The sequence below is a fragment of the Phasianus colchicus genome, chromosome 2 (genome assembly GCF_987193195.1).
Source record: "Phasianus colchicus chromosome 2, bPhaCol1.hap1.1, whole genome shotgun sequence".
Classification (NCBI taxonomy): domain Eukaryota; kingdom Metazoa; phylum Chordata; class Aves; order Galliformes; family Phasianidae; genus Phasianus; species Phasianus colchicus.
The window spans coordinates 31072582-31088383 of NC_143437.1; the positions used below are offsets into that span (position 1 = coordinate 31072582).

Genomic DNA, 15802 nt, shown 5'->3' on the forward strand with positions numbered 1-15802 from the left:
AATCCTTTACAAATTTATTGTTAAAAAAAACGTTTTAAAGTAGATTTTTTTTTAATGTAAGCGAAAATATTTTTGCCTCGTTTTTCACAAAAAAATTACTTTGTTTTTAGGAAAGACGGGTAGAAATGTAATGCAACTTTTCATTTTCCACTGCAGTTTGCTTTTTTTTTTTTTTTTTTGAATTTGCCTTTTACTGATGAAAATCTGTATGCCTCTATAAGACCTTTTAGGAACATTTTTCATTTGAAAATCAACATTTTTCACAGGAGAAAAAATAAAACATATCCCTCTTTGCACTTCAGTTTCTTCAGTATTAGCAGGGGAGGCTGATTAGCAGACCGGGGAGACCTGCTAATAAAATTTCCAAAATTCAAAACCTGAACATATCCCAAAATGGAATATGAAATTCAACCATTCATGCGTGTCATTACTGACTCGCGGACAAGCACTTGTGAAGGTGGTTTTGGGCTTTTACTTTTTAAAGTATTTTTAAAACTAACATCTCTTTTTGACAGATTCTGTGTCTTATGATTTACCAGAACGTGGCAATCCTTCTCATCACTAAACTGATCTTTGAGGAAACAATATACCACTTTTTAACAGAGAAAGACCCAAAGGCGTATCTGAGATTATACAATCCTGCACAGACTATATTTGAATGATTTATTTTTGCACCAGATTCAGTTTAGCACCATTTTTTTTTTTTTTCCCCAAAAGCAAAACCAGAAGCATTGATTCTACCAGGAAAGTAACTCCTCTTGCATAGAGTTCTGCAAAATCAACCGAATGAAACTCTTCCTAGTAATGGCCAGACATACTGGCCAGATAAGTAGCTACTTCTTGGAAATAACTTATTATGCACTCTGTATCAGCAGAAGGTTTTTCAGGAACGTATTTCTGCTTGCCTACAATTAGATCATGCTAAATTTGTTGGCTATGTATTTGCAATAGCTGCTTTCTGCATTTCTTTGTTCCTGTCTTTGTTTCAAACTCAGGGCATTTGCAGCTGTTCTTAGAGAACTTAAGAAGTTCATAGCAGAGCTTGTAGAAAACCACAAAAAGTCTGCAAGAAATAAGTGAATAAGTGAATCAGCTAACCATTACACAGTCCAAAGTGGTCAGGCTGAGAGAGTGCACAGCTGAGGGGGACGATATGTGACCACAGGCTGGTAAGGCATGCCCACATCAGGAGGTGCTATTCTACAGAGATGCTGATGAGCCCTTCACCCTGCCACCCAAATACTAGTGAATCAAAGCCTGAGCTGAGTCCTTTGTTATATTTTAGAGATGATAAACATCTTTACACATCATACATTTGCTATTTCTTATCATAAACATTAATCAGACTAAAGCAATTTCTCTTTCCATTGTGCTCTCAGCATATGGTGGGAGCTATACATAACTCCAGAAATCTATCACGTAACACAAATCATCTATTACACAGAATGATCTGCCTTGGAAGTGACTCCTTTGTCCTGTGCTGTACACAGCTACTGTGCAAAGAAACATACCACTGAAGACACATGCACAGAAAAATAGAAAGACTGAATTTTCCCACTCTCACCTTCTTGCACAGCCATGTCAGGCTCACTTTTCTGTGAGAAGGTCAGTGCCTCCACCGGCTCTTCCTTTGCTGGGAGAGGTGGAGGAGAAGTACCTTTAGCAACAGGTTGAGTAATCGGGGTCTTGCCAATGACAGGTGGCTGTACTCTAACTGCAGGGTGATGATATAGCTTGTTTCTGTGAGGGCCAGAAACCGTATAACCCATTCCACCAGGGCAGATTTCCTTAAAAGCAGCTAGATTTGGGATGGGAAAATATTCCTTTTAGGAGTCTAAAAGTGCAATATGTTGACATAGTGGAAAACATAATGAAAACCACTAATAAATTTAATCTGCTACTGTATACACATTTTTATTTCAAAAAATATTTAAAGAGAAACTATGCATTGCATACTAATATGACTGAACGTTCTCCCAGAAGCATGTTCCGGATACTTATTCCTAGGTTTCCACTACAGTTTAACATCTTTCTTCAGTTATGTTTAATCCATCATTATGATCTATCAAGATCATTTTTAAAATTAATCTTCTCCAAACAGTACATCTTGAGTGTAAATTTAAATATGCAAATTGCCATTATCATAAGGAATGAAAATTATTATTTCTATCACTCCTTTTTTTGCAGATACTAAAGAAAAAAGTCTCAGAATTCTTGTACTAAAGGAATGAAAAACTATCAATCAGAAACAATATCCTATGTGATACCCATTAGAGGTCTCATACCAGCCCTGATGTAAATTCTACTGAACCGAGTGAGTCCTCCCAAAGACCTCAGTGAGCTGGATAAAAACAAGATGAGGATCATGAAAAAAAAAAAAAAAAAAAAAGTAAAACCAAATCTCAACTGGAAGAGAGGGACAATGATCTCATTTAGAAGTCTGCTATATTGAAAGGTAATAAAAGTTAGGCAGCAGAACTTAATCTGATCTGTGCAGCTGTTCTACATGAGCATCAGGTTTTGCAGTCCTAGTGGAAGGCTTTGTACCCATCAAAGATAATAGCTATGCTCCTGTCAGAGACAGGGGGCATTCAGGACTCTTTATGGGGCATTGCTTCACTGTTCTCATTGCTATAGGTAAAGCCCATGTCAGGATGAAACACCACAGATGTAGTCTTCCAAGTGCCTGATGTGATTTCTTACAATTTCTTAAGAGATGTACAGAATGGGACATTGGTAGCTTCACAAATATTGCTTTGAAAACACACCAGGGTTAAAAAATGTAATTAGAATCTAAAATAAAAACACAAAATACTTGCTATAGATACTTCATAAATGAAGTATTTAAATTACATATTAAGTTACAGATTTTTGACTACAAATGCTATACTTCTTGCAGTGGATACAGATGGTACATTAGTAATAGGGAAAGATGAAGGGGGAAACTGATTAAATCTAGTGGATTCAAAATAATGAAATACTTTAGGAAACATTAATATCAAATTTTGGCAGAAGAACAGCCAATTGAAGGTAAGAGTTCTGGTCAATGAAGGAAGACAGAAGCAATTTGAAACCCATCCCTTCGGATGCCGATGTAGGAAATCTTCATTTGGGTCATATTCTCACAAATGCAGAATAGAAAGGTGGACTTCATTCTTACATAACTCATAAAAGTGCTCTCAACACCTGCATAAACAAATCTGGCCATTTTCAGTCTCTCAGAACTGGTCTACTTCATACAAATATTTTAAAAGACATAAGAAAGATGATGACTTTTAAACGCAGTGACTCTTACAATAACATGGGATGCTGCAGTAAATACATTACCCCATTCTGGAACACCCCACTTTCACACATTTTTCATTGAAAACTCTGAAAGACCATTATGAATTTAACCTGTTACAGAAAGGAACATGTTTTTAAATAACAAAAGCCGCCATGAAAGGGGAAAAGTGTTTCCCACATAGCTCATCAAAACTTTCTACTCACAGACTTTCTCCCAAGTCTTTTCATTAAGAACAATCATTAAAATATCAGTATCATATTAAATGATGTATTTTTATGACAAGAAAGCAGTCACTTTTGTAAAAAAAAAAAAAAAAAAAAAAGATATATTCTCTACTCCAGAATATATGAAGTTGGGCATGAAGTCTCATGCAATATTCTTATAAAGCATTTACATTAGCATTGCTAGTCACCTGATGAAAATGCATTTTGCTGCATTAAAAGGTTATAAGAAATATTATCTGAAATGAAGCTGGAATTCAAAATGATAATCAGCAAACTAGCAACCTAATAATGGGAAATAATGGCTTTAAATATCAATTGAAATACTCAAAAATTGTGGTTACTTCCATTTCATATGCCCAGCTTAACAAAGTAAGGAACCTGTTACTTTCATTGCATCTCTATTAGCTATGGATTTCCCAAAATCATTAGTTACTTTTCAGAATCTGAATCCTTATACAGTATTCCAGAAAAATACATTATTTGTATTGTAACAGTGACATCTTCAGCAGCAGATTCGGTATGAAGAGTAAATTACATAACAAACACCCGTGTTGAAATACTGATCAGGACAGACATTATATCTGTCACGATAAGTGATGTTCAATGATGTTTTTAAGGATATTATTTTGACCATACACTTGGACAAGACATAATATATACCACTTTTTACCAGACTCCATCTTCGGTCATTTAATTTTTAGGCAGTCAGAGAACAGAAAAAATTCTGAAGCTGTGACCAGCAATTGTAACTATCAAACACTATCATCCTATCCTATCCTATGCCTTTAAGAAGTACATAAGTATTCTACTATCACAGAGAAACTGTAACAGTTTCTCTAATTTAGTGACAGACACTTATGGTTTATTTTAAAATAAATTATTGGATTATTATTAATTTTATTTTAAAAAGCACATCTAACAAAGTTTTTGTGATTTTAATGAGTGGTTCTTACCTGTTCCTGGAAGGGGGCACTTCTCACAGTTTGGGCCCCAGGCTTTTCCAACACTGCAACAGCAAAGCTGCTTGCTGAGCTGCACAGAAAGAGGATGCATGCATTGCTTTCCTGCACTAACAAACCGGTAGCAGGGTCCTTTCTCTTCAGCAACCATAGGACTATCAGCTGCAATGGAAGTGGAAGAGAGGATGGTACTGTTCACTGTTTCCAATATGTGTTTACATGGCTGCTGAATCTATGTTGCTTTTTCTTATTCATGCTTTTTTTTTTTCCTCCTTTTTAATGCCCCATAATTCTATGACTTGTACATGCATAAAAACAGTATTTTTCATTGTTCCTGTCCTGTTTTTCAGCTCCTAATATTGTCTGCACTACCATCCAGCCTAATCTCATAGCATGCATTTTGCACTTGTTTTCAAGCCTAGAATGTTAACCAGGAGCTCTCTGCAGAGTTCCATTGGGCACGCTGTGCTGATATAATTTTGCACTGCATATTAAAACACTACTTAAAATCTGCTGTTGTACCAAGCTGATAGAAGCACTGGATTATCTGTTTTGCTAGGGCAACACAGGAATGTAATTTAAACTTCAGAGAAATCAGAAGTTCTGAAAATTGTTCAAAGTTACTTCTCACTACCACATAAAAACTCACATCAGATTATTGAAATTGTAAAGTAAAATGTCTATTCCTTTTAAATTAAAAAATGGAGTAAAATAAAAATGATAAGAAGATATCTAATATAACCAACATTCTTTTGGTCATACCTTGAGGTTTAGATTTGAAGATATTTTGTTTTATTGACAATAAATGGTGAAATGACCAATCACTCGATTTCCCTTAACACAGTAGACATTTTTCTCTCACTTAAATTTCATTGTACTTAACCCATTTGAACTGCTGCGCTCTGTTTGCTTCAACCTGATTTTATTATACTTCACAAATCTAAGACAATAATGTCTATAGCTCAGACTTGGAAAAATATGCTGTTTTGCTTACATCAACACTTTGTGTAGCAGACTTCCATCCCTAAAAGCTCCATTGCTTTTACAACATGGAGATTTCAAAACTCTCAGAGAAGAAAAGTGGTGTGTGTGAAGGAGAGGCCCTTCAGCCTTCTATAAAACCATAATGGAAACTACCCAGGCTAAAGCTGCAGAGATGGAAGAGGAGAGTGCAGGATACAGAGCTGACGTAGGCTGGGGAAATAGCAGAAAAGGGAAAAAAAAATGTGAAAAAGAATTACACACTGGTGAGAAAGACTCAAGAGGGTATGAGGCTGAATCAGTCTTTTGAAGGCTTTGAGAAAGGAAAAAACAGGACAAGAATCTGGATGCTTGCTGGTGGAGTCCAAGGCTTCCAGGAAAGAGACAGAAAAGAAGCGTGAGTGCTCAGAATGGCTAAATAAATTGAATAAGAGAATATGAAAAAAGACAAGTACAGCTTGGAGCAGTAGGAGTCAGTTATATAAAAAGTCTCATAATGAATTGCAACTAAGCATCTATTTCAGTACTTAGATCTGCACTACTACTCACCTATGCATCTTGAAAGGGTAGGATCTGGCACAAATCCCAGTTTGCAGGTACATCTGTAGCTGCCCATGGTATTCAAACACTCACCATTAGGGCACACTCCCTGTAACTGACATTCATTGATATCTGTGGAAAAATTCAAAATAATCAGATACTGGAACAGGATTGCACCCATAGGAACATAAGTTCACAATAATTAACAATTGCTGAAACTTGTTTGATGAAGTTTGCTGTTACCAGGCTGGTTGCAACACTGTCGCTTTCAGGGTGACTCTGAATTATTCTCTAATGTCTCATGCATTCAGGCCTTTATCATGGCTGGTATTGGATCTATAATTTACTTACTCTTAGAATAGGACCTAGTCTGACAATCATCTAGATACCAGCTGTAGCCAAGTCAGGCAAACTAGGATTTTATTCCAGGAGACAGCACCAATAAAGAAAATCTCAGAAAGAAGGAAAAGAAGGGACAGAAGGAAAGCAAAGGCAAACACAAACCCATAATTTATCTGTCCTGGCTCATCTCTGAGAAGAATAGTAGAAGCTCATTGAAATACATCTACTTAAAAATGTTTATACACATTAATCCAACACAAGACTTTTCCGCCCTAACTCTAAGCTAGGAAAAATTGCCTACACTGCTGTATAGACAAGATTTGAGCACAAGTCTGATATTTCAGCCTGCTTCTTGGAAATCAGGTATTAGTGACCATTAAAGTACATAGTAAAGTACATATTATATATTACCTTTCCTCTTAGCTTTTATGAACTCTTCACAGGTTTGATGATATTGTAAGTTGCTGATGGATGCAACATGATCAGTGACAATAAGAAATTGAATTTGTAAAATGTAACAGATGTGCTGGAGTTAACTTTTGGAAACCTACAGAAAGCATCCTTAAAATTTTTCACATTACTGCCTTCATTTTATTCCACAGGTTTGACTACCTGTCTTCTCCGTGTGCTATGATATGACTTAAATTCACAGCACAACAGAATAGCAGTAGCACATTCAGTGCTGATCTCATCCCTCAGCTCTTCCACTACTGTACCCAATGTAATCTTGACACTGACTTCACCTCTATGCACTTAGCCACAAGTGACAAGATTGATAATTTATATTCTATAACTTTGGATGAAATACGATGGAAACAACACAAATTACAAAAGATCAGCTCTGCCTCAAAGGAATTATTTAGTGAAATTCCCAGACTGTATGACTTTCTGACCTCAGAGGGAGCAGACTATTGAAAAAGGAGTATGGTAAAGAAAAAAAGAGAAGAAAAGGCTGCTGAAGTACTCTAAAGATCTTTAACTACAGCAGTCTATGCTTTAACACATCCAATCTTTGAGCAGGAAGGCATCCCATATAAGCACAGCAGTATATTTTTTATGAATTTCACTTATACAGAAGATGTAAACTGGACTTGTTTCAATGCACTTGAAAATTTTTATACAGCTTCTTCAGTTGCTTAGTCTAATTAGGTTCATTGTTTTGCCCTGAAATCTTATAACAGGACTGAAAGAATCTACAGAGTGCCAACTGATTCCAAAAGGAAATACCATCACTGTTTCAATATTGTATTTTCTGTGACTACTGAGGGGAATGAGCTAAATAAAACAGTTCACAAACTGAAGACATTCTTGAAAAATCCCAAAATAGAAACATACTGACACTGCTGCAAAGTTCTTAGGAAGAATGCATGTATTGTACTCTCTGTTTTCAACATATCAGGCTCAACAAGGAAGATATAGATATTATTATGAAATACCTAGAAGCTAATATAAAGCAAATACTGAAACACTCAGAATGCACTGTTGAATTTTCTACATTCTGCAGAAACCTACTGGAGTTTTAGATCATAGAAAGGCTTAGGTTGAAAGGGACCTTAAAGACCATCCACAGTTCCAACTCTCTGCTGTGGGCAGTGTTCCCACCCACCAGCTCAGCTGCCCATGGTTCTCATCCACCTTGACCTTGAATCCCTCCAGAGATGGGGCACCCACAGTTTCTCTGGGCAGCAGTGCCAGTGCCTTGTCACCCTCAGACCAGTCCTGAAATTCTAAGTTCTCAAAATGCTTTTAAAATAAACAAACAAACAAAAATAACAGCCCAGAACTTTATGCCATGTTGCTGTTGAGAAAAGCAGGCGCTGCTATGTATCAAATGCATCAGCAGTACTCTGAGAAAATCACATTTTACAGTTTGGCTGCTAATAATGAAGGTTCCATACCATGATTTACTAAGGTGTCTAAATTGCAAAGAGGTAGTGATCTCCTTGTCATTCATAAACACACAATTATCTTCCCTTCCAAATGATTCAGTTGTTCTATTAAAAAAACCTCACTGATGCTGCCATTACTGTCTCTATTAAAATTCTTTCTAGAGGAAATGTTCTCGAATATTTAGCATTTTAAAATATTGTCTTGGATTATCTGTAGTACAGAGACCCCAATCATGTATACTCTGTTATTGGTACTTAATGTGAGCACTGCCACGTGCTCAGCTTAAAACATAGGTAAATAGCAGTGAATATTCCTTCCACAGCTTTCCACAGTTCCTGGTATGGACATCCCTCTTGCTAAATTTATCTAACTTTTTATGTTGCCTTCACTGTGTGTGCTCTGATGCCTCAGCTGAACTCAATTATAATTAAGTTAATTATATTAATTATAGCCTTTGCCAAGTCATGTTTTCTGGATGAGTTCACAGAATTAGAGCTGATGTTGAATTACACAAGCCTATCTAGGGATTAAACAGAATTGGATTACAAATTTCAAACTTTCTCTCTCCAAAAAACCCAAATAAACCATAAACAAAAACAAACAAACAAACAAAAAACAATTCAAAAATCATGAGAATAGTTTTTAGAATCTATGTGTGGAAAAATCCCTTTCAGACTATCTATTTCATTTCAGGCTGTTGTAAAATGTCACCAACCCAAAATGTTTCTTACCACCTGCCAGCCAGTCCAGCTGTGCAAACTGCACTGGAATCAACTTGTTCAGGCAGCTAAAAAAGAAATCTGGTTCAAAATTAAAAGATTTTATTTTATTTTTTAAAATCCATCTCTTTTATATATATATTAATTTTAAAAACAATGAGAACTAGTTTGCCCCATTGTAAAAACTAGAGAAGTTATTTTAAAGTCGGAATGATCTTTTGCTGTAGAGTACAAAATGATGGCACATTTGTGAAGGGATTTGATGGAACACTCATCTAAGAAGCAGAAATATTTTAAGGAGCTCTGCAGTGCTACTATAAACCACACATATGTAAATGAAAGTTTCTAAAGACCAACTAAATATTAGTGTTCAGGTCTCAATGAAAAAAGTGACAAAGTTCTACTGGTAAAAAGTCTTGGTTAGTGAAAAAAGGTTATGCAAGGAGCTTTTTCCACACAGCACCTGGCATGGCTTTATCACAATCTCTCACAGTAGGTGCTGTTATACATAATTAAGGAATTGATAAAGTGTTGATTTTGTTGGAGTTGCTGCTTGGCAAAGTGAACGATTTGACCCTGCTCAATGAGTATAAACTCCATTGGCACCAATGACGCAATATCATTTTACGCTGTGCCTTACCATTCACTGTTATTTAGTTTTATGCATGCCAAACACGTGGGAGAGGTCCTTAACGCTCTGTACTCCTAGATTAGGTGGTTCCTCTCCCTGAATGTTTGACAAGAAATGAAAGTTTTACTTCTGTTATAGTGGCAATGGAAGCCATGTACCATCCCAGTCTTCGTTGGTGATTCCACTCTCACATACCCAGGCTAGTGTACAAAAGTTTTACCATAAACAGAATTGACAATGATGCTGCAGTAATATACTGATTAGCATACAGTCACAGCTTCTTCTATATCCTCATCCAAGCAAACATCTTGATATTCAGTGAGGTCAGCTACCACACTCTCCACGAGAGGCACCGCAGTCTTTAAACAACCCAGATGTTGCAAGTCAATCACATGAAATGCAGTTGGCCTATCTCACAATCTTCCACACTAAGAGCTTAAAATTCTTTCAACAACAATTAGCATTTGACACCTTTTTTTCACAGTTTCTTTATGGGTCTACTAAGTGACAGGTGAACCTGCTCTTAGAAAATGCAATGCCTTAACAAAACACTTTGCTGCTGGATTTCCTGGGAGAAAAAAGTAACAGCCACTTAACTGAATGTTTGTCTTTTTACATGACAAGTGTTAGTTTCATACTTTAAAAAAAATATTTAAAAACATTGAATTAGTTATAAAAAATGATAATTACCATACAACATTTTTCTGAATCTGAAAATAGTTCAATCTTCAAAAACTTTCACATATATTAATAACTAAAAGATGGAAATGAATGGATAAGTAAAATATCAAATGGAAAATTTCCTTGGCTTTAAAATAATGAAATACTATTTACTTTATTTGTTGTTTTTTTTTTTCCTTTGCTGATTTCTAAACAGATCCAAGGGGAACTCAATCTTAAAGGAATCACATTAAAAATATGCCAAAACAGAAAGGTGTTCTGAAGGCACGTCACCAGAATCCTATTCTACAAATAGTTAACAGATTTAGATGAAGAACAGACCTGTTTTTAGCCACAATCACATAGACACATTTGGAATTACATGTTGTGCACATCACAACAGTAAATTCAATTTCACTAGTCTAAGTGCAGGCATCATAAAACATATTCTTTTCTTCCAGTAACTGATTTAGGGAAGGACTGAATAATACAGGAGAAAGAAAAAAAAAAAAGTAATCTTTAGTTGTTTACTTTTCTCTGAATGTTCTTCCTTGCTTAAAGATAAAAAAGCCCTGTGGCTTCTCAGCACCTCAGTCTATATTCTGAAGGTCAGGCTCTATTACTCAAATATGTAATTTGATGATTTATTTATTCAGCTCACTTACATGCACTGCACACTGGGGAATACTGACAATTGAGAAGAAAATACATGAAATGATACTCTAAAAGGATAGGAGGCTAGAAAAGTCATCAAATTCTGTTCTGAGGTATTTAACTTTTAAAAAAGCAGTTAAGCATGATATAACAGGAAGTCTCCCTCTGGCTACTGTATAGATACTGTGTATAAAAGGTCACAATGCAGTAGAATCACCCTCTCTCTTCTGTATGACAGCGGATGGAAAAAAACTGTGCTGAAAGAGAGGAAATATTGCAGGAGGTATTACCTTCTCATTTTCTGCTTGCATTCCTAATTGCTACAATTGCTTCTAAAGTAGGTCAAAACACTCTTGGGGCTGCAACAGCTGTTCTTTGACACTACTTCAGCTCTTTACTGGAAATCTACATGCAAAATTCTCCTATCTTTCCTCGTGCAATGGCATGCCTAACTCAATTGCATTCAGGAAGTGAATCATTTCAGGTTTGTTCCAGGATTAATGACACCATGATGTAGCCTGAGCATTCCTTCTCCAAGGATAACAAACGATGCCAAGTGTAAACACCAAGTCCTAAGAAAAATTCCTGTGCCTACTTACACCCAGGGACTTGTCACTTACTGCTGAAACAATATGCTTTGCTTGGTTCCTGTAAAGCACGCTGAGCATGGTGCATCAATAAAGCTATAATAGCCTCCTTTGTAATTTGCCCATTTATTGCAATACTTGATTTGGATTCTTCTGCAAGCAAAAATGAAAATGCTTCACAGCTTAATAGCCTTTGACATATTAACAGCTCAACACTGCCTACCAAGCCTGATGTCCACTATAGCCAAGTTAAATGTCACAAAGGGATTAGCTGATTAGCAGAGAGCTGTTCTGCTGGAGACCAACATACATAAGCTGATGGTTGGAATATCAGCCCTGCAGCATTTCCCTTTGGCAGCCTCCAGATGTAAGAGTATTTAGGAAAAGGACTTCACTGAGTTTTGGCTGTGTTAACTATTATAGCAGCTCTTCAGACCACCCAGACCCAGCTGGCCTAATGCAGAATCACAGGAAGCACTAAGGTGGTGTAAAGCTGTCTGTTCCCTCTTCGGCCTTGTAGCTCATTTGGAGGAGCAAAGACACTGTCTACCCTTCTCAGATAGCAACAGAGGCCCATATTTGGTCACAGACTTAATGGAATTTGAAGCATTCTTTCCTACAAAACAAAATTCATTCTTTCATCTCCATTTTTAATGCACTAAATTCATGCTCATCAAAATCATCACAGCTTGAAGTATTTAACCACACTTAAGCGCTTAAGTTAAAAACAAAATTCTAGAACTGAATGTCCACGTTTATTACTGCTTTGACCAGAATGCAATAATCATGTGAGACTATGTGATTTAAATCTACAGCATTCGTTTTCTTGCACAAGAAATACAGTCTGCACGTTCAATAAACAACCAGAGGTTACTACACAAATTTTGAAAATATAACAAAGCAAATACAAACTGAGATAGTTTATTGTGTTTTTTGTTTGGTTGGTTGGTTTTTTTGCTCTGGTTTTTTTTTTTTTTTGAGTGTTTTTTGACAGAAATCATTGCTGCCATTCATATGAAGAACGCAGTCAACCTTTTCAGGAGCACTGATAACTTTGAGATGACAGTATCAGCTATCAAAATTGGATTTAAAAAAAACCTCTACAATATATTGAATTAAGACATATAAAAACTTGAGAAAAAAGGCTGACAAACACTATTAAGTCGTTTAGTATTAATTAATCTCCCTTTTGAAACAGAAGATCTCATTTTTGTACAATGCTTTTTCTACTTTACATATTTGGTATGTGACTTGGGTAACAACCTCAACAAATCCACCTCAAAAGGCAATGATAAGTTCAGGTCTTCAAAGTCACATTACGTGCATACACAGAAGAACATAATTTCTATCCTCAAAACTTCTAAGGCTTTTTTTGACTATGAAACAAATTCCCCCTTTCCCAAATGCTGACTTGCCCTGTTTGTTTCACTGAGCTCTGCAGGTAAGAAAATTCTGGATTGTGGTTTGAAAATAATAAAAAAGAATCTAGTTCCTTCTGCTAGTACTTATGGAGAGCTAAAAGCTAAATAAATAATTTGCTTTGGGTAAACATTTAAATTAAGATGCAATTTTTCTTTTACTATAGAATTCAGAATAAAAGATAGAAATATCAAGACACACAACTTGAGAGAAAAGCTATTTTTGTAAATTAAAAAAAAAATTCAAGATGCAAAGATAGTGAATTGGCATGGCAGCTGTCCAAAGGTAAGACAGCTGACCACAGATTTTAGAAGAATAAAAACTTCCATTCCACCTTTTTCAAATGATCTTGAGTCAGATTTTTTTTTCCCTGCCTGAGAGTCAAGTGGTCACACAGATGACAGGGCATAAAAACTAAATGTACTACAGCATCAGCTAGGACAACTTGATATCCAGGATGTTCTTGTAAATACTGGACCAAGAAAGAGAACTTGTAGAAGCAGAAAGCCTACTCAGGCCACCACAGACCTGATAGCTGCACCGAAATATTCAGACAAACTTGTGGCTAAGAAGGAGTCAACAAGTATTTCTCATATCCTCTGTCACAAGTGTTGGGTGCCAGAGGACACAAGCCGTCATAACATCTGCAGCCCACATCTGATTCCAGGCCTAACCACTATGGAAAAGTAAATTTCTGAAGGGGGACCTCTACACTTAGCTATGAAATCAGATCTCAAATTTTTTCAAAACCTTTTGGAGGTATGCAGACTGGCCTTTGTTTAAATAGCTAATAAAACTGAATGGAAAACACTTATCTGCATTTGATGCAAAGCAAACAACCTGCCTTTCAAAAAGAACCCCAGATTCTTAAGACACTTTGCTGCATTTAAGTAAAGCAAACCACATAGTTCAATTACATACTGATTAGCATTTGTCAAAATATTGGGCGACTTACTTAGAAATGACTTATCAGTTAGCCACTGAACATTATTTAGGAATATGTAATATTGTTACATATAATACATAGGTAATATTAGTAATATGTGCCCACATTTTCATACAGTAAGGTCTTTAATATGTACAGTATCTGAAGCTTCAAATTAAGACTGGAATAATAACTTATGGGAAGTTCTAGTCAATTTCATAAGTGTACTTTAAACTTCCTTGGGAGTGGTACTTGGCTGAATGGTCTCCAAATAGGTGCAATATGAAGGCATAATCTTTTATTCCCTTTACAATCCTGAGTTACAACTATACCTACTGACATCTCAGAAAGCACTATTTCAGCAGTAACTTAACACTGCAAACCACCACAAAATCTTCAATTTCAAGAAATATATAACATTCAGGGTATACTGCCTCTGTAATCATTGTTTCAATAATAATCTGATCAGTGAGAACAAGATTAGGTAAAAGAAACAAATAACAAAGTTTGGTTGGCAATGAAACGTTTACAAAATAGTGTCTAAAAATTACAGGGAAAAAAACAGTTTCTTATTCTAGGAAATGACCTGCTGATTTCTGTGTGCTAACAGAACAACAGCAGGAGAAATCAATCCAAATCATTTTGTGCTTCTGTGTGGAATTTACTGGAACACAAATTTGCAGAGCCAGACATTTCAAACACATAATCAATGTCCAAACAATAACCCAGCCCAGTTTCTGGAGATATATTTATTTCACCATACTAACATCATAAAATAACTTATTTGAAATAAGTTTGTTAACTTAGTAACTAAGCAACAATAATTAGCATTTTTTGATGCTAGGCTCCCTTAAGCAATAAAATTTATATATGTGAAAAAGAGAGAAAATTACTCTATTTTAGAGACAAATGTAGAAGGGCAGAATACACCTTCAACATTTATTTTAAATCATGATGAAATCAAGGGAAAAAAGCTTCAAGTCCCCAGTGCATATCATTGCAGAATTTGATCCAATAACATATGAATACTATTTCCTTTGAGTGATTTACATTGAATTTTAAGCAAATGAGGGCTTCTCAATAAAGTTCAACTTTCTTTTTGCTGAAAAACAACAAATATTCAGGTATTTTTCCAGTCCTTCCAGATAAGATTTTTAAAAGTGCTCTATTGGCACACATTAGTTTCCTGAAAAAGTAATCCAAATTGTTTTTACCAGCTGTTTTTTTCATTCTGTTTCAGTTTTCCAAGAAAACCATTAGCAGAAGAAGGAAACAGTAAGTATAATTCTAAACAGGGAACCAGAAAATAGGACCATGTATGTATTTTGACAAAGAACTTTCAACTCTGATAAACTCTACTTTGTCTTCAGTGACAGCCTAAGGGCATCTAGGCGTGTACACGTAATAAATCATCCAATTGAAAAGATAATTACTGAGGGGAAAAAAGCTTTCTTGATTGCGATTATACCGAACTGTTCAAATTAACATACCCACAGATGGCTCTTTGTTGTCCTACATATACATAGGAGAGAAGAATGATTCATTACTTTAGCTCACTCACTTGAAAGTAAAAAAAAAAACCAGGATCTGGTTATTAATCACGCTAATACCACACAGGCTTTGTAAACTAAGGAGGCTTTTGACTGCAAAACCAATGTAGAACAAACAGTTAATTAGGCTTTTAGGCTGGAGTTTTCAAAGGCAGTGAAAGTTGGATGAAACCTAGGTGAAAACAGCATTCTCTTTAAGCTGCAGGCAAGGATTCAGAAATATATCCCCATTATTATTTGGTCTGGCAGTGCTGGCCCTTTCTGAGCATGGGCACAGCATGCACACCCTTTCAGCAAAGAATAATCTAATTAAAATGTATACTTGCATACGAACATGCTGTGCCGCTCCTTTCCAATTTAATTATAACGGTTATTACAAAAAAATGAACACTCCCTCGCCAGCAGCTTAAACATTTTTCTCTTCACAGTTACTGC

General features: G+C 35.8%; 1 protein-coding gene across 7 annotated transcripts in view; it reads right to left on the reverse strand.

Annotated features, from left to right (window-relative positions):
* The window catches only part of LTBP1 (latent transforming growth factor beta binding protein 1), a 187540-nt gene that overhangs the window by 64699 nt on the left and 107039 nt on the right, over positions 1 to 15802 (reverse strand). For 5 of the 7 annotated variants that reach the window (XM_090135253.1, XM_031593368.2, XM_031593374.2 and 2 more), the window contains 3 exons: positions 6000 to 6122; positions 4464 to 4631; positions 1565 to 1798 (listed from right to left, as the gene is read on the reverse strand). In XM_090135253.1, coding sequence (XP_089991379.1) covers positions 1565 to 1798; positions 4464 to 4631; positions 6000 to 6122 — 525 coding nt within the window. The remainder of the gene's footprint in view (positions 1 to 1564; positions 1799 to 4463; positions 4632 to 5999; positions 6123 to 15802) is intronic. The other 2 variants (XM_031593383.2, XM_090135256.1) reach the window with 1 other exon arrangement.